We start from the raw sequence: 22,346 nt of genomic DNA, 5'->3' as shown, positions 1-22,346 counted from the left end.
GGGTGAGCCTTGTGGCTCAATAGCACTAAAAGGCTCATCCTGTCTAATGGGGTTCCTCTATGACGCAGACAAGGACAGGCAACCCCTCCCCTTCTTTGACTCTGACATATAATCTTACACGCACACACACCCACACACACCCCCACACACACACACCTACTGTCCATCCATTCATTTTGTGCAGCGTGCAGGGACTTTGAGAGCGCACACAGACAGACAAAGATACAACACGCAGATACTGATTTGTGTGCACAGGTTCGTACGCACATTAATGATAAGGAAGGGAATTGAGACGATGGTGCACGACAAACAGTTGTGTAATTGCTTTTGAGAAACGGCCCTTGTCAGAGGCTGTCATCGATTGATCTTTTGCTGAGGACAACTTGTTTACCCAGTGCGTGGGAGGAGGCCCAGGCAGCAGTGATCGTTACTGGGCCGACTGTGGTATCACTTTATTAACTTAATATGGTTTGATGTTTCACTGTAGTGGGGCAATAGGCTGTCATAGGTCTTGGGTTTTTATTGCAAACTATAATAAACAATACACGATGGAGGTTGGGCAAGATGAAAACTGCTCGGCGCTTTGTGGTTTTGAAAGTAATTTAAGGGTTGACTCATATGTGAAGTGCCAGAAGTTCATTTTGTGGAGTGAATCACATCATATTGCCGCAAATCCCGATCAATATCAAGCCGATTACATAAGCTGATTGTGGACGGTTTATACTGAGCAAAGTGGGTGTCGTGCTGGAGTTGGTGCCATCCAAGCAGCGTTATGAATGAAGAGCCCAGGAATGCGTCACTGTGTAGTATACATCCCTCCCCAGCAGATGGCCCCGTCTGCAAGTGCTTTGCTGGGAGGGTGGCGGTGGTCTGGTGGGGGGGTGGGGGCCTTATCGATCTGGCATTTGAGGTATGGCATGCAATGTGACATTTTTGGAAGTTTAAAAAAAATATTTATTGCTGGTGATGCTGCTCCACAGCCACCAGTTTGCCTCGCCTCCTACTTAATTAATGACATCAATGCAAATTGGGGATGGCAAATGGTGGAAATGACTGGTGGATTTTGTGAATGGAGCACTTAGTGACTGGGGAATGACGTCAGTGCAAAGCCCATATCCCTTATAGTGAGCCAGGACTGGGAAGAGGCGTCCCATTGGCTCGCCGTAGCATCAGAGCGATGTGATTGGCTGCCGGTGGATAATTAAACACCTACACAGTCAATGCACAAATCCAAGTGGTGGGATATATAGGCTGGTGCGTTGGCGCTGCATGCAACAGAATCAAGAGTTGTCCAGCAAGTTGAGAGAAAGTCAACTTATTGTGTTTTGCATAGAGATACATAGAGATATATATATATATTTATTTTTGCTGGGTGATTGTCGCTGAAGGTAAGTGTGGACTTTTAATACTGTGTTGGAATTGACTGTAAGCTGTTTGCATGTTTATGTGTGACCAGAATGGACACGGAATCACCGCATCCCACTGAGGTAACGTGACTGTGTTGTAATGCGATTGGAGTGTGGCCACCGGGGTCACCAGTATCACCGGCAGCCACTTCGTCAGGGTCAAGTCTGCCACTAGAAGCCCCCCAAAGTGGAGCTAGAGGAAACTAAAGGCAGAGAGGGGGAAAGACAGACGGAGTGGGATCAAAAATGAAGAAGATGAGGGGAAGAACAGCAAGTGAAAGAGGAGAAAGAGGAAGAGATGGAGGCAACCAGGTTTACGTGTGTGTGTGTGTGTGTGTGTGAGAGAGAGAGAGAGAGGGAAGGAGAGAGATAGTGCTGGCAGCTCATTACACTAATGCACTTCTCCCTAAGGGAGTTGGCGAGCTTGGAGTCTCCCCCCTTCGCTTTCTCTCTTCACCCCTCTCTCTCTTCCAGCACTAGCAAGTGCCACATGCACCACACAGTTAGGACCCCCCACCCACCCACCTACCCTCTCTCACACACACACACACACACACACACACACACACACACACACACAACACTCCCACCCGCAGACCTAAGGCGTACAACACGAGAGAACTACCTGTCCTGTGCTCTTGGATGGATGTTTTGGAGGAACAGTGTGTTTTGCAGAAGAAGATTGGGGGGGGGGGGGGGGGGGGGACTATTATGTGGCTCAGGTCTGAAGGAGTGTAAGGTAAAAGAAGAAGATTGGGGGGGGGGGGGGGGGGGGGACTATTATGTGGCTCAGGTCTGAAGGAGTGTAAGGTAAAAGCGAGGATGTTCAGCAGGAGACCAGAGCATAAATGGTGGCATGCTGAGATGTGGGTAGAGATAAGCTCACTGCACTCAATTTTTTGCCTCATTGCAACTTCTTCCTAAAAGCACAAGAGGATCAGACGCCTGCATGTGTATTTTCTAAATGAATGTTGAGTGAATTTTAAGGGGTAAATTTATCTAGAACTTATTTTAGAGGTGTGAGGAGTGTGAATTGCAGCAGTCTTGTGCACAAGCAGTTGATGGGGATGTCTTTCTCGTTGTGTAGGGGACCATGGTTATGTTGAAGATCTCGGCTTTCCTCGTTGCCTACGCCCTGGTCATTTGCCAGATGTACTGCTCACAAGCCGCGCCTGCCAGGTGAGAGACCTTCACAATTCTCACTTAACACAAATCACATTCTCAGCTTACGTGCATTTTCCATCGTGAAATGTTTGGAAAAGGTAGATTTGGATTTAAAGTACAAATCTGTGGATTGGAGAGTGGAAGGTAAAAAAGATACTCCAAAAAAAATGTTGTAAACTTCAAGGAGAAGTTTCTTTCCTTTTTTGTGCTGTTAGAAATATCCAAAGAACTGGGGGAGGATCTATTTGTCTTTGTATGTGAGGGACAGAATGACAGAAAGAGGTGAAAACACATTCATAATACATACATCTGGTTTAGCTTAATAAGTTATGACATGACATTTTAGGCTCAGTTGGGATTTTCTAATCACATTTGTTTATTTAAAAAAAGGTGAACCCCATCAGTTTTCATTTTGTTCATAAACGTTTGTGCATCCCATTATTCCTGTAATCTTTTTTGATGAAACTACTCTCATTTTAACTGTTAAAGTTGATTAATAGAAACAAAAAAAATGAGGGGAAAAAAAAGTGTAATTCACTTTAGGCAGAGATAAATGCAACCTTTACATTTATATGAAGCCCCGTTCAAGCCACTCCCCGTACTGTTTCTATGAAGCCATCGATTTAGTAATAAATCTAAAGCCGGCTGCACATCGGCCCCCCTCTAAGATGGGGCACTTTCTGCAGATTGTTTCCTCGCGCTGGCTTGGGGCCGTCCAACTCAGACGTCATCCCCCTCGGAGTTGGTGACGTCCCAGCCAACCCCCCTGACCCGTCCTATCCATCCAGCCTCTCCACCAGCACCCTACCCCACCCTTACACCCACATATACATCGCCCCCCCTCCCCCACCACCCCTCCCTTTAACTGCAGGTGATAATTCTAGCAAAGAGATTTAATGCCGATCTCATTGCCTCTCCTCCTCCAACCCCTCTGACCCCTAAACCTCCCCACGCTCACCCTCCCTTTTCAACGCAGACCGGGTCTAGAGTCCATGTCAGACCGAGTCACGCTCACGGACTACGAGGCGCGAAGGTTACTCAACGCCATCGTGAAGGAGTTTGTGCAGATGACGGCGGAGGAGCTGGAGCAGCAGGCGACTGAGGGAAACAGGTACGGACGACTTCCCTTCACTTGAACCCTCTTTTATCAAGTTGTTTAACATATTCTGTGTGCACAGAAGCAGCCGCTGAAGGCTAGGAGGGATAGAACGGGGAATTAACTGAATTGAACTAAACTCATTTAGCTCCAATAAAAATGTAAAATTTACAGCTCTGTGTTGGGTGGCCGTGCTGGACTTTATTATGCAGGAACCATACTTTTTTCTGATTTCACTTTGACACCACTGTGGACAAGTCTTTCTAGTGGCCCACTTCAATCAGGCGTAGAGGTATGTGCTTTTCAGTCGGCCAATAGTGATTATTTTATTTCCAACCATAGATGCAGCTTAAAAAAACAACCCAATTCTCTGTCATGACCCTGCTCCTGCATGGATAAGTTTGATTTTGACTTTGTTTGAAGGGACTATTTCCAGCCTGCCTGCCGGGCATGTGAACAGTTGTATGCCTAACGGAACGAATAAGTGTGCATGATGTCAATTAAGTGGAGTTGCATGGCAGCGGGAAGTGACTGGTTACTGTTTGTTCTGTGGGTGTAAAAGATGTGACAAGAGGGGAAATGAGTGTGGGTGGGGGCGGGGAACGGAGGTTCTGGCGCATGAGGGGACGGATGACAAGTTCTTTGAACGATGGGGAAGGGGGTGAGAGCATGATGCTCGTTGGGGAAAAAATGTTTTTCATTTTCACTTTTCGATACCTCTGATGGCATGAGAATGAAAAATGCATGTGAAAGAAATGGTGTGTGAATAGAAAGAATGAAAAGGATGGAGATGACAAAAGTGTTGCCTGCATGTTTGCCCATACCTATGAGCCTGTTCTCTGCATGTACTTTGTGTGTCCCCTCCCCGACAGCATGGACAGGCCCCTAACCAAGCGCTGCTCCAACCTCAGCACCTGTGTGCTGGGCAAACTGTCTCAGGAGCTGCACAAGTTGCAGACGTTCCCTCGCACGAACGTCGGAGCAGGGACGCCCGGCAAGAAGCGCAGTGCGCCTGAGAGTGACAGCTATGCAAGCTACGGAGAGACATTTGACAGCATCTAACCCCCCCTCATCCTCCCTCAGCCCCTCTTTTGCCTCTTCCTTACCCTCTTTCTTTTTCTCCCCCCTCTCCTTCTTCCTCTAACTCTTCTCATCCCAGTTTATTCCTTAACATTTTTGGACTGGCAAGTGCATGTTGATTTAACCTGCTTGATTGACATGAGAAGAACCCCCCCCCCCCCCCTTTTCTTTTTGGCAGAGAATGATTGGTCCGCCATCGTTTCAGACAATCAGACTTAGTTTTCATAAATGTAATTCAGGAGCTGGTCCAGACATCCATCTTTGTGTACTGTACGTGGAGTCATATGATGGCAATTCAAAGCCCCTGAAATTTACGAGTTGAAAGAGATCACTTAATTAAACCATTAATAAATGATCCACTCATGCGACACCATCCTTGTTGTTCAATAAACGTATTTTTCTACCAGGAGGCCTTAGCTCACTTTCATTCTTAGGTGTACTTTCGTAAAACAGCCAGGGGGTAATTCATGGATTCACTTGAGAATGTGGACATAAAATGAACATAAATAGGGTTTTAAAACAACTGATAGTGGCCTTGACATTAACTATGAAGATCACATCACGTCCAAGGTAAGAAAATTGACAAAAACTACACAAAATATATCATTAAACTTTGCATAAACTGTTTTTTGGTCAGTTCTGTGAAGATAATTTTGATCAAAATGTATTTGTCGTAGGTCTGTATGGATGAATGTCACACTAGATCTCGGCATTAACCCCTTGTTTGCTCTTCTGAAGCAGCGTTACAGCACAGAAGCGAGCCTGCAACACAGCAACCTGCGTGACTCATCGCCTGGCCGACTTCCTCAGCAGGTCGGGAGGAATGGGCAACAGCAACTTCGTCCCCACCAACGTTGGCGCCAAGGCCTTCGGCAGGCGGAGGAGAAGCGTCCAGATGTAAGCACTCCAGAACCTTCATGGAAATGGTGAATAAAGACACGTATTCTCTCTTCCATCTTTGTTCCCTGACTCGGAGTTCTGCCTGTTCAATCGCAAAATGAAGTATTTCTCAAGTTGCAGAACAAGGATTTAGAGCAGAAGAATTAAAGCGGAACTGTTTAGAATTTAGGCATTTATATCTGACTTTTTTTTAATATTGAAAAGTGGAATAATGATGAACATGAAATTGTCCTTTGAATGCCAAGCGCTACATTTGATTTCTGACTTTTTGTCTCTGTTTCTTTCAGAGGTTGAAAAAAAAAGAAAACATCAGAGAAACACAGAAACCGACAAAAACAACATCGAACAGAAAATAAACACTGAACTGGCCCTTTACCCACTCTCTCACATTCTTATGGATAGAAGACACCACAGGACTCCTCGTCCCCATTTCCATCCTGTTAGTGAAATCTTTTGCTTTTGGCAAATAAGAAAAAAAGCGGAAAAAAAGCACTTTAGTTTGTGTAAATGAACAAATGAACTCCAAAAAAAAAAGCATCCTTATGGTTCCTCTTTTTTTTAATACATGAAAATAGCAGTGGTTATCACCTAATTTGCCCCCTCCTTTCACCTCGTTAGAGCACATTTCTTCCTTGCGATGCGTCCCATATGAGATCCATGCTCCTACATTTTCCATACCCCCCCTTTCCTCTCAAGGGTACCCTGTTTTTCTGTGTGCCAGAGGGACGCCATTAAAGATCAGCCTAACCAAGGCCCCCCCACAACGGCTGTTGTCTTGTGCCTTGATGTAGAACAATTTACATGAACATGATTGTACAGTTCTGTCTCGAGACGATAAAGAAGACCCAGAGCGATGAGGACGAAGAGAACGAAGACAGATTAATATTGTAAACGATATTGTGAAAAAATTAATTTCAGCAAGATTAAAATGTATTTTAGATACACTCGGGTTTGGGGTACTTGTGTTGTTCTTCAAAGGTTTTTGAGCAATTAGGTGTGGGACGAGATTGAACAATAGGCAGACTGAAAAGCTTATATTTGTACAGTCATTGTTGGAACATTAATAAAAAAAAATTGCCTCTAAATTATGAATGATAAATCGTAGGTGTAGAACCTCACAGGAATGTGAGTGATGGTTAAAAATGTGATCATATTTTCCACTGACACACTCACATCCTGGAAATCTATGGAGCACACATCTATAATTTGGCAAAATGAAAATCCATAGTCACACACTCTACTGTTGCACTGTCTGGGTCACTTTGTATGCGGCGGCGGCGGCGGTCTGCAGGGTAATCACATCAGATTCGAGTATTTTCTGACTGACACCACAGCAGCATGGATATGTTGAAATACATGATAAATACGGGGGGAAAGAAAATCTGCATTGGTAATTACTTAATAAAACGCAGCCAAACCTGCAGTCAGACTTGTTATTCTAGCAATGGAGGTAACCACACACCACTCAGTTGAATCCGAATCACAATGCATTACCATTCAGATACATTTATTTTCCATGTGCGAGTGCAAAAATGACACAAAAGATTGTCTTTTTGAGGTCGATGTGGAGACATCCACAATGATTTGAGTATGACGGGACACACAACACAGCGGAGTCTTTTATCTGCCGTACAGCTCACAGAGCAACACATTGCTCAAGCTGCCTCATCATACTGCACTCAAGTCAATTGGCAGACTTTTAATCATAAAATGTGCCGTCCCAATGCGGGATCCAGGATGACTGAACAATTTGGGGGGTTCTCTTGTTTTTGCAGCAGCACTCCAATAGGTGGCAATGTCATTATCCTGATGAAAACAAGTTACAGTGGAGCGCCGCAGAGTCACTCACACGTCTGACGCAGGTCACAAAAAGCAGAAAAAGTCTCTATGTGAACACTTCGCCACCAGCTTTTCTTTTCCCAGGCCACATTTTGTTCATTTGCACAACTGGAAAAAACAAATCTCAACCCTGAAAGAGTGAAAAATAATGAAAGACTTGGATGAAATAGCTTTTGCCATGACTGGACTGAGGTGTAAAACAATGACCTGTTGAACATTCCCGAAGGCCTATCGAGGAAACTATCCATCGATGATCCACAACAAGGATGTGTTGCTCTGTCGGGTTTCGATTAATATGAATAAAGTACGTTGCCTATGAGGAGAGGACCCTTTATTCAGCTTTGTGACGGTAAACTCCTACAAGTCAGCGACTCACAAAACACGTCAAATAAACACTTTTCTCTCTAAACAAAAAGCTCCAATCCTGGTCCAGCTGAGGAAAGACCCTGACGTGCACTGAGCCCTCATCTGCTCCACCTAGAAGACGACTTTTTTTCATGGCCAAGACGTTGATTGCACAAACTAGGGCAGATAACTCGCGCACAAATACACAATGACATACGTCTTGCTGTATTCCCCAACAATAACACATTTGAGGTGGTGTGTTTTCCGGGAAATTATCCCACACAGATCTTGAGAATCACTTGACGGGAGGATAAATGAAAGATCATCAGTTGTGGATGACAAAATACAGGATGTGCATTTGGAAAATGGAGGAGATAATGAGCCCATTCAATAAGGGTGAAAGTGAAAAACAGGATACACTCGATCCTATTTGGTTGGAACGGATGAATGCCAAGTGTGCACCGGAGCAAAGGCAGTTTTTTTGTCACTGTGTGCATCGAAGCCGAGCACACAAGAACTGCTCTGGGAGTTTTAAGAATAAACATGTCTTTTTGTACAACAGTATATTTAGTTTAGATGATTTCCAAGTAACCCCCCCCCCCCCCAGCAAAAATCAATACTGAACGTGCCGTGGAAAAAGAGGTAATCCAACTGTTCAACTGGATGACTGATTAATTATCAGATGAGAGGATACGTGTGACTAATACGTTCAACTTATGCACTTTGAGTGTAAACAGATAAATGGGATTTGTGCTCTATTACCCCTGAAGCCTTAGCACCCTCATCTGTCAGTTGTTTTTACAGTCTTTCCAGCCATGCTCTCCCTCGGTCTCACTATCTGTCTGTCTGCGTGTCTGTCTGTCTGTCTAGAGAAAATCAGCGCCGAAGTCGTACACGCTGGAATCCACGTGGAAACTTGCCCTGCATGATTAAGAAGCGCGGGGGGGGGGGGGGGGGGGGGAAATACCAGACCCCCCCTTCCATATTCTGATAATTGAGGGGGACGGGAGGTTGAGGGCTGATTCTTGGGTTGGTTTGGTTTTAAGCTTCTTTCTCCTCATACTCTGACAATCCCACTGTGCCAATGAGAAAAGCAGCCGTAATGGTACACAGCTGCATTGAATGGGGCCCTTCCACACGAAAATTAGATGGTTCGTATGAGAAAACCGAGGAGCAAGCCCCCCATCTCCAGAAGGAAGATGTGCCACTAGTCCAGCTCCCAGAAATGCACACCACAAATGCATTTCCAGACCCGAGGCTTCGGTAGATGCTCCTTGTTAATGTTTTAACGTTTTGGGCACCGGCGAGCCAAACCTATGACGTCAAATCCAGGCTATTTGCGGTTCCACCCTCTGTTCTGCACATCTTCCTGGGCTTTACTTTCCTTATCCAGAGACAAATTGGCGTCCACTGTAATACCTGGTATTAATGGTTGAAACCTTTGTGCTTTGTGAACATTTAGAAAAACTACAGTCTCATTTGGTTCCATCCATATCCATATGACTCTTTAAAATAAAACATCTAGTATAGGAGCTGTAACATTCAACTTGCACAAGGTTTACGGGAAATTGTTTTTGTTCAAGGTCTCTGGTATCAGATTGTCCTTCTAAAAACAATCGTCGTCATATAGGCATATGGAGTATAACGCACGACGTACTGTTGAGTAATGTTTCATAATGCACATTTGCTTCTTTCATTACGTCTGCCTGAATATAAAACTGGTTCCCCACCGATAGGCAAGGTTCATTAAAGCTGGAGGTGGGAGAAAAAGCTAGCTTAGCTGTGGGAGACAACAAATGAAAATGTTTCATTAAAATGCTTCATTAGTGTTGGAATTAGTTTGCAAGTTGGTTTTCAGCATGAATGAATGAATTACATTTTTTAATACTGTGCATACATACAACTATAGCCTGCACGGGCTAATAACGCCACCCCACAACTTCATACTGTAAAAGCCAGTGCTGCAAATAAAAAGCCACCGTAAAAGTTCTCTCTGGGTTCTCCGGCTTCTTACCACAGTCCAAACACATGCGGGTTGGGGTTAGTTTAATCTGAGATTTTAAATTGACCGTATGAACCTCACCTCTCGCCCAATGTCAGCTGGGATTTTTGTTTGTGATTATTTGGACTGTGAGTAAAGATTCTGTCGTTTTTATCTAACCCCTAGTTCCCTGTGTCATATCTGCATTTGAGTCCCATCTCCAAGCCACTGTCACAGACTATCTGTTTCCCGCTGTTCAAATCTCCAGCTATGTATTTTAGCATACAGACGTTCGCCTTCAAACAGCCAAAGTAAAACCCGAACATTCTCAGACTTACTTGGAAGCGCAAGTGGGATCTAGCTGCTATCCATATGTTTAGACAAGGAAGGTCATTTAATATCATTGTTTACTCAATATGTCTGTTTTGAGCAAGCTTCAACACACTATTTCCCACAATCCCTGGACTATTTAGGACTAAACATCACGGCTCGACGACAGAGGTGAGTCCATGTGTCACTGAGTCGAGGGCCCTCAGCAAATCAACAGCAGGACATATACGCCTGTTGTTATGGCAAAAAAAGGGAAAAATACGGTGGCCCTGGAGTGCCAACCAGAACAGCAACTCACACAACACCACAGCAATTCACACAACACAACGGGAACACACACAACACCACAGCAAATGGCATCAACGCAATAATATTTATTGACTCTATACAGCGTTATGAGCACATGGCAGAGTGCGCGTGGAGACGCCCCCTTCACACAATCACATGGTAACTATTCATTGAAGAATACACAGCGATAATAACAGCAGCGACCTGGACCAGCTGAGTCTCACTCAAAATGGGAAACGTATTTTCTTTTTCCTTCCTCGTTTTTTTAAAGCTCCCAATTTTTCCATAAGGCAGTCATTTCCAAGGCTGACGTGAAACCAGACACCCAGGAGCAGTCACGGTGAAGGGCCAGAAACAACATAAGGCCCGGCCCGACATCCTCTCACCTTCCCCGATCCCCCCTTTCTGTCTCGAGCGACTGTTCCTGGGAAGGTAAACACCTCTTCACCGTGTCAGAAACAGGATTTCATTCTGCTGCCACGGCAATTTCCTCATCTGGCCCTCTTTTCTGTCCCTCCCTCACTTTCTTCTCCTCCCCTCTCTCTCTCTCTCTTTGCTGCCACATCTGGAACCCACCCTCTCATTTATTTATGTGGTCTGTGTTGTTTCTTTTCTCTCTTTTTCTTTCTTTCAAAGTCTTATTTAAAAGTCCTTTACCTTGTCTTGCCTGCAGTTACTCTCCATCTGATGAGGTCTGCAATTACACCTCGCCATAACTGGTCACTCTGCAATTACATGCTCCACCACAGAATCCTTCTCCCCCCCTTTCTTCTGAACAGCACCACTGCTCATATGGCAGACCAAAATAGAATAGTTTCATGTCTGTTTGGATGGCAGCCCAGCTGAAACTATGCTCCGCTGCTTGACTGACAGTGGGATGTGAGCTTTTTTCTCCCCAAGAAAAAACCCTTTAAGGCCGGTCACGTTTAGACGTTTGGAACAGTCTTACAGCAGCAGGCTTTGGTGGTGGTTGGCCCAGCTGGGCTCCAAGAAGGGAAACAGGGCAAGTCAGAGGCAAAGTTAGAGTGAGTTAAAGAGAGGACAGAGTGCGAGGGAAGAAGACGAGAGCCACGAGCTGAAACTATGAACCCTCCTGGGAACACTTAATCTTATCGCTGACCAAGAGAATGGGTAAGTTTGGAAAACCAGTTCAGTCTTATCTCAACTTCTGAGAAAGGGGAAATGATGCGTTGAAGTCCTTCCAGTCTTGGATTAAGACAGTTTTTCAGGTAACTTGAGCATGATGACCCAATAGTACAGCATGTAGCACCTGATTTACATATATTTCAATGGTAGAACAGAGGTCACATCCTCCAAAATTCGTCAATAGCGATGGAGTTATCCACTGGTTCACTTGAAGATGCAGTTATCATATTGTTCCTTTGGTATTTTCAAACTCCCACATTTAAATGGGCAGTGAATAAGCTGATGTCAAAGCTCCTTTTCTCACGAGATTGTTCTTGACCAGTGTCCAACTCTGCTTTCTACAACATACACCTTGAAGATTTTCCTAAGACGTCAGTGGTATTCTAACGTAACAGCTTCTGATTTAAAATGTCTTGATAAACAATGACTATAAAAAATATGTAAATCACTGTATGTCTTCGCTCAAAGTGAACTGTATTATTATTAAATATTTCCTTGAAAATCTAATAATTTAACAACCGGTAAAACACAGCACTGACATCACCATCACTTTTTGAAGTTGCTATGGCGACCATGTTTGCTAAAAGGACCGGTGTGTCTGGTCCACCTGTTCCACCAACTCTCAAAGGCAGCTCTTTAGCTGCTAAAATGCCCCACAATGTCCACCGGTTGCTAAGTTTGTCTGTCTGCTGTCATGAGTGGGTTTAATGGAGCTGCCGGAAATGATGAGTGAACTGAAACAATTGGCTGAAAGATGTTAAAACTCATGCCAGCTGTTGGGATCTGCTGAGTCAGGTAATAGCTATCTGTCGGTGACACCTTTCAAATTACACATAGTCATGAGTGTGAAGCTGAGATATGTAAAGGCTTTACAATTAAAGGTCTTCTTAAACCCAGTGACAACGGAGCTGAACTGAAATCATGCTTTCGTGAAGAGTTCTATTGAATATTCTACAGTAAAATACACTGCTGAGCGACTATGTCAGCTGGATGCCCCCACTTTTTAATCTCTGACACAGTACATGGTCGTCAGCATCCCTCGTGTGAGAACTTGCGCTTGCTGATTGATGCTATCGTGATGAATATGAATGTCCTCCCGGTATGCCGCTCCGTGCTCTCATTCGGAAAATATGTTGTGCATTTGTTCTGAGTCATGCCGGAGCTGGAAAACCATAGTGGCCATAATTGTTTGGCGTATAGGCTGATCTGGTTTAAGTGGGAGTGATGGTAGCTGAGAACGTGGAAAACAAAAAGAAGATAGATTACAGTGAGGCCGATGGCAATGATGAGCACACAGCTACCACATGTCTTTACTACAGGCTTCTGTGTGTGTTATGTGGTGATGGTGGAGAGATGTGTGTTTGAGAGAGAGAGAGAGGGAGAGAGAGACAATTAGAGATCACAAGAGCACTGGGTGATCATGTTTTTTTCCGTGTGTGCTCAGGATGCATGTATTGGAGAGTTAGAGATTAGACATTTGAACGGATGTACAGTGCGTGTCTCTTCTCCGTGTGAGCGTACAGGACTCAGATCTTTATCATTTCACTCCTTTTAATGATGTCTCTTACCCGACCTTAGTGTCCATCATTTGCAAATTTCAAGCGGCGAAACTTCACAAACTCAAGCCGACGACTGTGTCGTCAGAGAAAATATCTGAGCGGAAAAGTGGAGAAAGGCTCCGAGTAATTGCATGAAATGAACAGCAAGTATGTTGCAAGGACCGACCGCATTTTGTACCAATGCAAGTCATGTTGTCTCTATGGAATTATGTGACAAACAACCAAAAACACTTAGTTGGTCAGGGATATAATAGGATCTTCTTGCTTTTCCAGTGTTCATTATTTTTAGACCGTCCAGGCTGAAGTTCTTCAGCACACACTGACTGCTATGTTATTTTGTACAGACATTCATGTTCCCATATGATCAATTCTACAAACTTTGTCGATCCTCTACATTTTTCCGCCATATGCCACCATGAATTTTCTTCTCAGGATGAACTGTAATACTTTGACTCGATGGGGACAGTAAATGAAAGTCAGAGGATCAAAACCTTGACTTCAGTACTTCGGTTTACGATCGAACTGCTCATGACATTCCCATCAGCCTTAGCTGTAGCCTACTTGGAGCTGAGTGCTAATTTGCAAATGTCCGCATGCTGTCACACTAAAATGAACAGGGTATTCTCAGTACACCTGCTATAATCATGTTTGCAGTGTCAGAATGTTAGCATGTCAAGTCAAATCCTAGTGTGTCAGTCTAAGTTCATGCAGTTCATCAATGACAAGTTGGGGTTTGACTTCTGAGGACGTGAAAGTTGCAGAAGAAACAGGAGTCACATTAAGAGGCAACTGAATGAAGGCCTGGGATTTGGGCAATAATTACTTCGAGGCAAGTTTGAGAACTTGACTGTTACCATTTAGGTATAATAATAACCCTATAGAACGTCATGCGGTGAATATGACTTGTTACTCTCATCATTCCTAAAACAGGTCCATCCATGAAACTGGTTTTAATGGCTCATTTAACTTCAGCTGATGAAAAAGGTATGACGACTTCTTCCCTCAAACATCTGTTTAGCACTTCACTATCTAATAATACTCGACGGGTTGGCGATGAATGCTGTTGCACAGTAACTCTGCCGTGCATTCTCCCCTCGCCTGCCCGGTGGTGAACAGCTGAGGAGGGCGCGGCGTGGTAAACATGAACCGCACGTGCAGGTGTGGCCCTCGCTGTGCCGTCACACTGTTTTATTAAGTTTCTTCACTCCATGGGCGAGGAATCTCAGAGTTTCCACTGCGAAGAACTCTCCTCAGTCTTGTCCCAGCGATCATTGTCTCGAGACAAGGTTTGGGTTAGGGGTGACCCTAATGCCTTGCCAGCACAGACTGGTTTATGAGGGAACAAGTGCCAAAGAATTGTGTACACAACTATCCTGGTTCCACTGATTTCTGCTCAACATGAGAACTTATTTAATACATCAAAGACTGTCAGACCCCTCGAGTACGGTTGCTCCTCCAACAGGTTCCCGAACTGCTGACTGTAAGATGATTCACATTCAAGGGCTCTACGAGGCTACGATCTTACCCTTGGAGCTGTACTAGTGTCTGTCACTCTCCATTAGTGACTTCTTTCTTCTGGGTGATGTGGTTTCTTTCTGTCTCTGTTGCTATTTTTTTCCCACAACTGCTCATTGTGCCTGTGTGGCCTTGCCGGAGTCAGGACTGGGTCATTTTGGTTCTCCACCCACCCGGTCCCCAAAAGCTATTTCTCATACAGCTCAGCCTGTCTGTTTCGATCCAGATGCCGTCTAATTGCGTTGTCTTCAGGGAAGACAACAGTGACAAGGTCCTTTTTCTGTCATTATTTTGACATTTTCTGAATCATTTTCCAACAAATGGGAAGATAATCTATTAGACAAATACATGTTGACAACCACATACCAAACACTATCATACAGGAATTAGGTGCAAAGCGAGTGGGTTATTTTTGAGTTGTAAAAAGGATATTCTGTGACAAAAAGTCATACATTTCTCCACTTGCATGGCTACAACAGCGTCAGTGGCTCTGGTGGCTACATTTGAGGTCGCTGACCTTTGACCCTGGCTGAGTACAGAACAACAATTCACTCCACATGGGGCCAGCCGCCTGTCTTTGACATTAATCACAGAGGCAGCTTTTGTGGCTTTCAACAATTGCGATCAAAGACAGAGGTGCAAAAAATTTGAAAAACAAAAAGTGTATTAAAAATACCTTGTGCTTCACCATTTATTCATCCAAGGAATGAAATCTAACATAATTAATATTGAACAGAAACGATTCATCAAACTTTTGTGGCTAAGTATGGACATTTCTGACAAGCTGGTTGGAAATGTTGACATAGCATTTGGATAATATAGGAGCCCTGCACGAGGCAGCGCCCATGAATCTCACGAGAAAGCGCCACTTTAATCTTCTTTACGTCACAAAATATAGACTCTGCACGTGCGTCACTTGTACATATTTGACGCTGCTTTACTGTGGGTAATGGTGACAATTGACACATCTCGGCGGCAGCGTTCATGACTCAGTGGAGGTTCTCTCTTAGGAGTGGGGACTCAATTAGGAGAGTGCAGGTATAAATTTTTGCGTAGGTGGGCCCAATATGGCAGCCACTCTGGGGCCTAAGGCTAGGGGGATAAATCAATATCAGCCTGGCTGAATTAGAGCATCAGCTTGGAGCTTCTTTTTGCGTTGACCCCTTTTTCTTTGCTCTTTTCTTTTCTTCACATCTACATCTGCTAATTGGAGGGAAGTCATGGCTCTCTGGGCTTCAGTCACTTTATCTGTCTTTTCTGCAATTGCCATCTACCACATTTGCTCTGTGACCCTTGAAACAGCACATTGGGGAGATCACGGGAGGAAACGGAGGCTTCAGTACTTCTGTTTTCTTTGTGATTCGCACAAGAAAGGAAGGTCACAGCTCCCTCCTCCTTGTGTACATGTATTGCTGATGCTGTTGAGAGCACATCAGGGGAGCCTTGAGGAGTTACGACTCCTTCTCTCTGGTGGTGTCACTTTCTGTTTGGGTAACCTCCACACTCTCACTACTACTGTCTACTCTGGCTCGGACAACTTCATACAGCAGCGAAAGCAATTCAGGAGAAACATTTCAAAAAGTAAAACCAAACACTTTTAATAGAATTTTCTGAAGGAAAGGTGATTACAGTTGCTAATTTTCGATCAGGTGTATGATTTCTAACTTAGGGAACCCCATCTCTTGTGCTTTAAATGACATGCACTTTTCTTTCAGTTTGTCGTAACGAGGACTGCAACTAACAAACTAATTATTTTCTCAATCAATTGATTATGGTTTACAGTCTTAAGTCGATGGAATACCACAAAATGGTTAAATGAGCCAAGTCAATGTCCTCAGTTTGTCTGGCTAACAATCCAAACCCTGAAGATATTTAATTAACTATGATATGCAAGAGAGCAAACCAACAAATCCTGACATTTGAGAAGCCGAATCCGGAACTTAAAGGGATTTTGCATGAAAAATTACTAAAACAATGACTTTTAATAATCCACATTTATATTATTATACTTAGTAGTAAATAGACCCTTTTTGGTTTTGTGCTCTCACTGCACATTCCTTTCACGCCCTTTGATTTAAGCATGTGCAAATACATCTAACCCAATGAAACTCAAATGTTTTGTAAGAACTATCCGCTCGGTGATTACACCTTTGAAATGGCTCGTATCTTATTTAGAAATCATACTTTTTTAAGTATTTATTTCTGAGGATATTCTGTATATCTCAAATGAGACATGGCAGACTGATTTCCAGACCCTAATTGCCCAGAAATCTCTCATGTTTATCTTTTTGTGCCTGAAGTGGGAAAAATAGCACTGGAGTGGATTTTTCTGCAGCTGATATTTACTTATCACACTGACCCCATGTGTATCCCATTTACCCTGTGCCTTAGTCCAGTGGTGGAATAACAGTCGAAGGACAACGCCTTGAAAAATTCCACCCTGCCCAGAAGAGCTGCCTGTGTTCTTCCACTTAGATCTGGCCAGAGGTCCTATCCTCCACCCCTGATTCGTATTCCTCCATTCTCCCCTAAACCCCGCACACACGGACCCAGCCCACATCATTTACTCCCACCTCCTAATGTCAAACAGCTGTAGGGTTGACTCGCAAGGAATTGCTGCTATTACGTCCTGCTCCCTTCCCTCACTGCTCTCTTTTTCTCAACCATTTTGTGTGTGGCCCCTAATATCAGGCCACTCATCGGTCCAAATCTGGTTTCTAAACCAAGTGTCCATTCAAGGGGTTTATTTACGATCCTGGCGTTGGATATGAGGTCACAAATTTACATCGTAGGTGCCTGCATGGGCGGAGATGGATCGAGAGACAGCTGGCTATAAATTGTGCGTATGGATCGTGTTTGACTCCAAGTAGCCTGGTCTTTCTGAAATGTAAAGCAGGGCCATAACTGGTCAAATGCCATTGCCAAGGCACTCCATCTAACTGAAGGAGCTGCGTGACACAAATGCCAGTGAGGTCATTCTCCACGTGATTGACAGGAAAGGATCAGGCAAAGGGGCGGCAGTTGAGAGCTCCTGCTGCTGTTGGGAATCAGCGTCAAAGGATTTGATCAAATTTGTTGAGGTCCTGAAAGAGGATGGCAACTGTTTCGCAAGAATTTAACACCAACGTTAAAACTTTGAACGCAATGTTCAAGACAATGCTCAATAAGCAAAAAGCATACTATTTCCTTGAACAGCTGAAGATTAAAACAACCCCAAATGATTCCAAACATAGCTTATCACAAAAGGTACAAAAAGAATACGTGCAACAAAGTTATCCAAGTGGTGTCAGAATCTCCCTTTCCTTTTCAATGCTGAGACATCAAAACAAATCATGACATGTCAGCAACCATACAATCACGCTGTCCAGTCTTTGCACTGTACATTTTAGTCAACATGAGGTATAATTTAACCTGTAGAATAACTCATCCAAACAAACAAAGTGTTTTCTCATTCAGCGAAGATTAGGTCTTGCTGTTTTATGGAGAACTCAGGCTGAGCAGATCAATTTGAGTCCAGTGCACCTTGATGGTACCAGGTAGAAATGTGCTGTAGCTGTTGAGCTGACAGTGTTTCTTTACTCATCAGTGAGGCCTCTTCATCTTTTGGAGCGATCCAGCAATGTCACAATTACATCTCTCTACAGAACCCTAGGTTTGGTTTAAAGCCAAAGGTCTTACTTTCTGACAAGCGTTCATATGGCAACAGCAGTATGGTTAAGTTCGGGCAAAGGCCATGGCTATGGCATATGGAATAGGGCGATGATCTGATAAGGGTTAGGGAACAAAAAGTCATGGATACAGTTAATGAAAAATATTAGGTCTATGACGGGAGGCAAACTCCATTACTTTTCTTGTGACGAATGTGCTCAGAATTTTGGCACTTGACATAAAGATGTAGTATGATGTAGGACATCATTCTTATCAATACCGGGCTGTCCCAGGCAGCGTATCCTCTTAGGATTGTTCACTCTGTGATGCCATGTGGACCAAAATTATGACCTGACCCCAGGGGATGTTGTGTCCTGCCGACACTGGATCTATGAATGTGATGCATTTTTCTGGTTATTTTGGATATAACGTTTAAATTGTACATGGGAAATCAGTTAAATCGTACCCCCTTTTACTGTATATAGTCTTATGATCATACAATCAGGGAATTGTGAGAAACTTTGATAAAGTGTAAACATGTCACAGTATCCTGGTTTGCACAGGGTTACTCCAGAACCAGGATATGGTGTTTATCATCATCTTATCCAGGATATTTTTGCGCATGTATAAGCACTCAGTGGGTGAACACCAGCTCTATTGGAGCTTGGTAATTTTAAAGCATAAACACTGCTCTAATGATGTTTGGTTATGTGGTTGTCTGGGGGTAAAAAAGTGTTGCCAAGTTTGAAAAAATGCATTACATTATGTTTTTTGCGCAAATCCTTTGGCACTTTTCTAGAGGAACCAACCACATTTCTCATGAAGTTGTGGTTCCATGTGGCGCTGGGATCAGTTCTGGTTTGGAATCCTGCGTCAGCTTAATCTGGGAGTTTTGACAAAGGCCCAGTCAGTAAAGCCACACGTCTTCAAATGGATGCACTTCTGTCTCCTGGCTTTAACCTCAGTGTTTGTTGATATTTTCCCGGTTCCAAGATGACTCAACCGACGTTTCATTGGAGAGAAGTGGTTTCGGCTTTTGTTGCTTGGTGCTGGCGGCTCATCTCTGGCTTGGTTTTCCCCTCTCCTCTGCCTCGAGTGTTGCATCTCAGCCAATCGTCTTCTGCTTCTGAGGTGGGTGTGGTCAGAGTTATGTCATACATGACAACACCCATCAATCTTGTTATTTTCACCACCCCGCTGGGTTTTAACTTACTGACTTTTTCAAACTGCCATCACACTAAAGCTTCATTAAACAGAGCGTCAAGCAGGTTTCACAAGACTAGTGTAAATGAGGACTCAACACACTCGCTATTTGTTACGAAGGTGAAGGGTTGTGACAGAGTACTTTGTTAGCAATGTGTCAAGTTGCTCCAGCTGATTATAGTCATACACCCTACTTTTACCTGACCATGCTGTAAGCCTGTCTTCAATTATCTCAGTCTGACTCCTCACTAGCCATGTGGTGTGTGTTTGTGCCTCTCTACAGGCCTCACTCATTCATTATTAAGCAGCTCCTGATGTTTTGCTGGCCGACACCGCTCCGGTGTCAGGTACCCACACGATCCCCTCCGCTGAACCACACTGTGCGAGGATCCAGTTCCAGTCTCTGTGACCTGTTGGAGCTGCTCCTGAAGCCACCGAGCGCCGCTCCAAAACCTTTCGTTGGCTCTGGCTAAATTTTCCCGTTGTTTATTCGGCTAACCGTTGTGGAGGCCTTAAAATGCATTTGGATATTTCTCTTGGCGTGACGCTGGAGCTCTTTGGGCTCTGAGGAGGAGGTATGGTGCTGCTATCATTTTTCTTTTCTCGAAAATGAGAATTACATGTACTCTTATAGCTGACCATAAAGTACCAAGACAACAGTGCATTTAGCAGGCTTGTGGTAAAACAGTGCAGTTATTTATGCAGCTAAATTTAATGTTTTGTGGGAAAAATGTGTCCCAGGCTCGTTTGGAGTCTGAATATAGAGGATTTTTCAGAAGCTGGTGTGATCTGTTGGAGTGTAACAGTGATCTGTCCACTTTGGTTTGTGTGACATTAAACTGGGTGGATGATCTTAGACCATGCGCGCGTGTGCACTCACCCAACATGACTCCACCTGATCTCGTCTCCATAAGCTTAGTTGGTTGCCTAGAAACCCCCCGAGGGCATTCAGCTTCCATATTATTATGCCAAAGGAAAGAATGCCCCCAGACCCAAATAGACTGAACAGCTATTGACCTTACAAGGAAATCTCCTCATTTCATCCAGTCTGGAGTGTGTTGGGGGAAGGACTCAAAAGTTTTCAAAACTCAAAGTGGGGGACACAGAGACTCGAGGGTAATCAAGGGCAAAACCAAAATTGGCTTAATTTCTTGTAAACTTTTTTATAGAGTGCTTTTATTGTATGCACTGCTAAGAATAGCTGTGTGTGTGTGTATGATGTTGAGATAAAAACAATAAAATAAAGGATTGTACTGTTTGCTATTGTTATGTCAAGGCTGAGACTACCGGTAGAATTTGAAACTGCACAAATGATACAAGGTCACTTTTTCGGTTGATCCTTTCTCCTGAAAACAGTTGCTGTTGGTTTCGTTCAGGAGGTTCATTGTGACCAGGTAAGGTCGCAAATAAAGACGGATGTAGATTGCTCCAAGTGATGGGGACAATTATACAGTCTACAGTAAGGGCTTAAAATACTAGACTAAACCGCATAGTTTTCTAGTGGCTGCAGAAAGGGGAACCAAAACACCAGGACACACTAGTGCACAGTCAACAAAAAACACACTAAAACAAAGAAAGGGGAATTGTGCGCTATACCACCACCACCACCACCACCTGCAGTGAAGGGGAACATGACAGCAATGGAATATAGGTAAATCAAGTACTCACACAAGTGAGCAATGCTTCTCAGGAACACTGTACAACTTGGATTGTTCTCACAAGCCAAGAAGAGTGACAGAACTGTGAGTAAGCATGTTTAGGTTCACATACATCACTGATGACAATTAAGCCTTTGCTTCAGGCAAGAGGACTTAAGTGTAGAGGTCAGGGTCATCGGACACATATTGCTACCGTAGGAGAACTTAATGCCTCCCTGGTGCTGTATGTCCTAAAAAGAAACTGGTCAAACCTTACATGTTACAGTCTAAATTTGTGTTTGTTCATGGTATGATAAATAAACTCCTGTGTTGCTCCGCTCATGGTCGATCCTCCTCGTAGCGTGCAGAGACGGAACGATCCAGCGCCGTGATAAACAAGTCAAGCAATGCCATCTTCTCTGCAGAGGCTACTGAATGATGACTGATGCTCTCCTTCTCCCCAATAGATTTGTACAGTCAGAAAGAATGGAAATGACACATTAAGGAGACATTCGTATTTTCTCAGCACCTCCATCGACACTTATTTATTACAGCGTAATAGAGACTTTTTGTCACCTCTACTGCACCCATCTTTTTGGTGCTGTTTTTTTTTTCCAAATCTTAATCCACACAAAAAGTCAATATGCTTTACACAGCACACAAGAATCTCTTTTATTCCTGTAGCTATTGAAACCTAGAATTGAATTTTATATGGCTCTATATCTGCCACGACTCTCCTTCTTCAGCTCCTCCCCGTCCACAAAATCCGAGTGTCCTTGGGCAGCCCACTGAATCCCAACTAGTCCCGATTGGTTAGTCGAGTGCTTCTCATGTGCACTGCATGGTAGCTTGCTGCTGCAACATAAGAGGCAAATTATAAAGCACTTTGGATAAAAGGACCACACTCCTGCGGTCCAAAGCAGTCTGTAATTGTTATATTCCTTGTTAGCTGTCACGAGCAATCTTGAGATGAATGTGTTTCACTGTGTGTTTGCAAACCAAATCTTCGTCGGGGAAACGAAAGATCAAGTAGCAGCCTGTCCAATTTCACTTTTGAGTTGGGAGCTAGGGCTTTTAAGGATGTCAGCATGTTAGACAAGGCCACCAGCAGGCCCCTCGAGCCAAGCTAAACGTCTTATGAAATATTCAAGAATTATGGTTGACAGTATTGCTTTGCGTGTTGAAACTGCAGTCAGACTGTCCGAAGAC

The 22,346-nt window shown here is 43.9% G+C and overlaps 2 protein-coding genes across 8 annotated transcripts in view; both read left to right on the top strand.

Annotated features, from left to right (window-relative positions):
* Positions 1 to 1,231: 1,231 nt before the first annotated feature.
* On the top strand, positions 1,232 to 6,595 carry LOC118315730 (calcitonin gene-related peptide). Of its 3 annotated transcripts, none has more exons than XM_035643249.1 (5): positions 1,233 to 1,388; positions 2,494 to 2,585; positions 3,547 to 3,681; positions 5,488 to 5,672; positions 5,934 to 6,595. In XM_035643249.1, exons 2-4 carry the CDS (start codon positions 2,500 to 2,502, stop codon positions 5,645 to 5,647), a joined length of 381 nt encoding a protein of 126 aa, XP_035499142.1. In that variant the 5' UTR covers positions 1,233 to 1,388; positions 2,494 to 2,499; the 3' UTR covers positions 5,648 to 5,672; positions 5,934 to 6,595. The 3 variants fall into 3 exon arrangements, with proteins under 3 accessions (XP_035499136.1, XP_035499142.1, XP_035499141.1); XM_035643248.1 differs by having other exon boundaries at positions 5,485 to 5,672; XM_035643243.2 differs by lacking the exons at positions 5,488 to 5,672; positions 5,934 to 6,595 and adding an exon at positions 4,539 to 5,152 and having other exon boundaries at positions 1,232 to 1,388.
* A 4,741-nt stretch (positions 6,596 to 11,336) lies between these two features.
* The window catches only part of LOC118315728 (protein inscuteable homolog), a 45,760-nt gene continuing 34,750 nt past the window's right edge, over positions 11,337 to 22,346 (top strand). Inside the window, exons 1-3 of one of the 5 annotated variants that reach the window (XM_035643236.2) lie at positions 11,338 to 11,560; positions 19,291 to 19,428; positions 19,784 to 20,075. The gene's annotated coding sequence lies outside the window, so the exon portion shown is untranslated. Of the gene's footprint in view, positions 11,561 to 11,595; positions 11,659 to 19,290; positions 19,429 to 19,783; positions 20,076 to 22,346 lie in introns of those variants that run through there. The other 4 variants (XM_035643237.2, XM_035643240.2, XM_035643234.2 and 1 more) reach the window with 4 other exon arrangements.

The sequence above is a fragment of the Scophthalmus maximus genome, chromosome 7 (genome assembly GCF_022379125.1).
Source record: "Scophthalmus maximus strain ysfricsl-2021 chromosome 7, ASM2237912v1, whole genome shotgun sequence".
In the NCBI taxonomy this organism is placed as follows: domain Eukaryota; kingdom Metazoa; phylum Chordata; class Actinopteri; order Pleuronectiformes; family Scophthalmidae; genus Scophthalmus; species Scophthalmus maximus.
This window is presented reverse-complemented; position numbering and strand designations above follow the sequence as displayed.

Bases quoted from the DNA above. Each gene is read 5' to 3' on its own strand.
- LOC118315730 (XM_035643243.2), top strand. From the start codon at position 2,500: ATGGTTATGTTGAAGATCTCGGCTTTCCTCGTTGCCTACGCCCTGGTC. The intron at 2,586-3,546 runs GTGAGAGACCTT...TTTTCAACGCAG, and splicing joins TCACAAGCCGCGCCTGCCAG to ACCGGGTCTAGAGTCCATGT. The intron at 3,682-4,538 runs GTACGGACGACT...CCTCCCCGACAG, and splicing joins CAGGCGACTGAGGGAAACAG to CATGGACAGGCCCCTAACCA.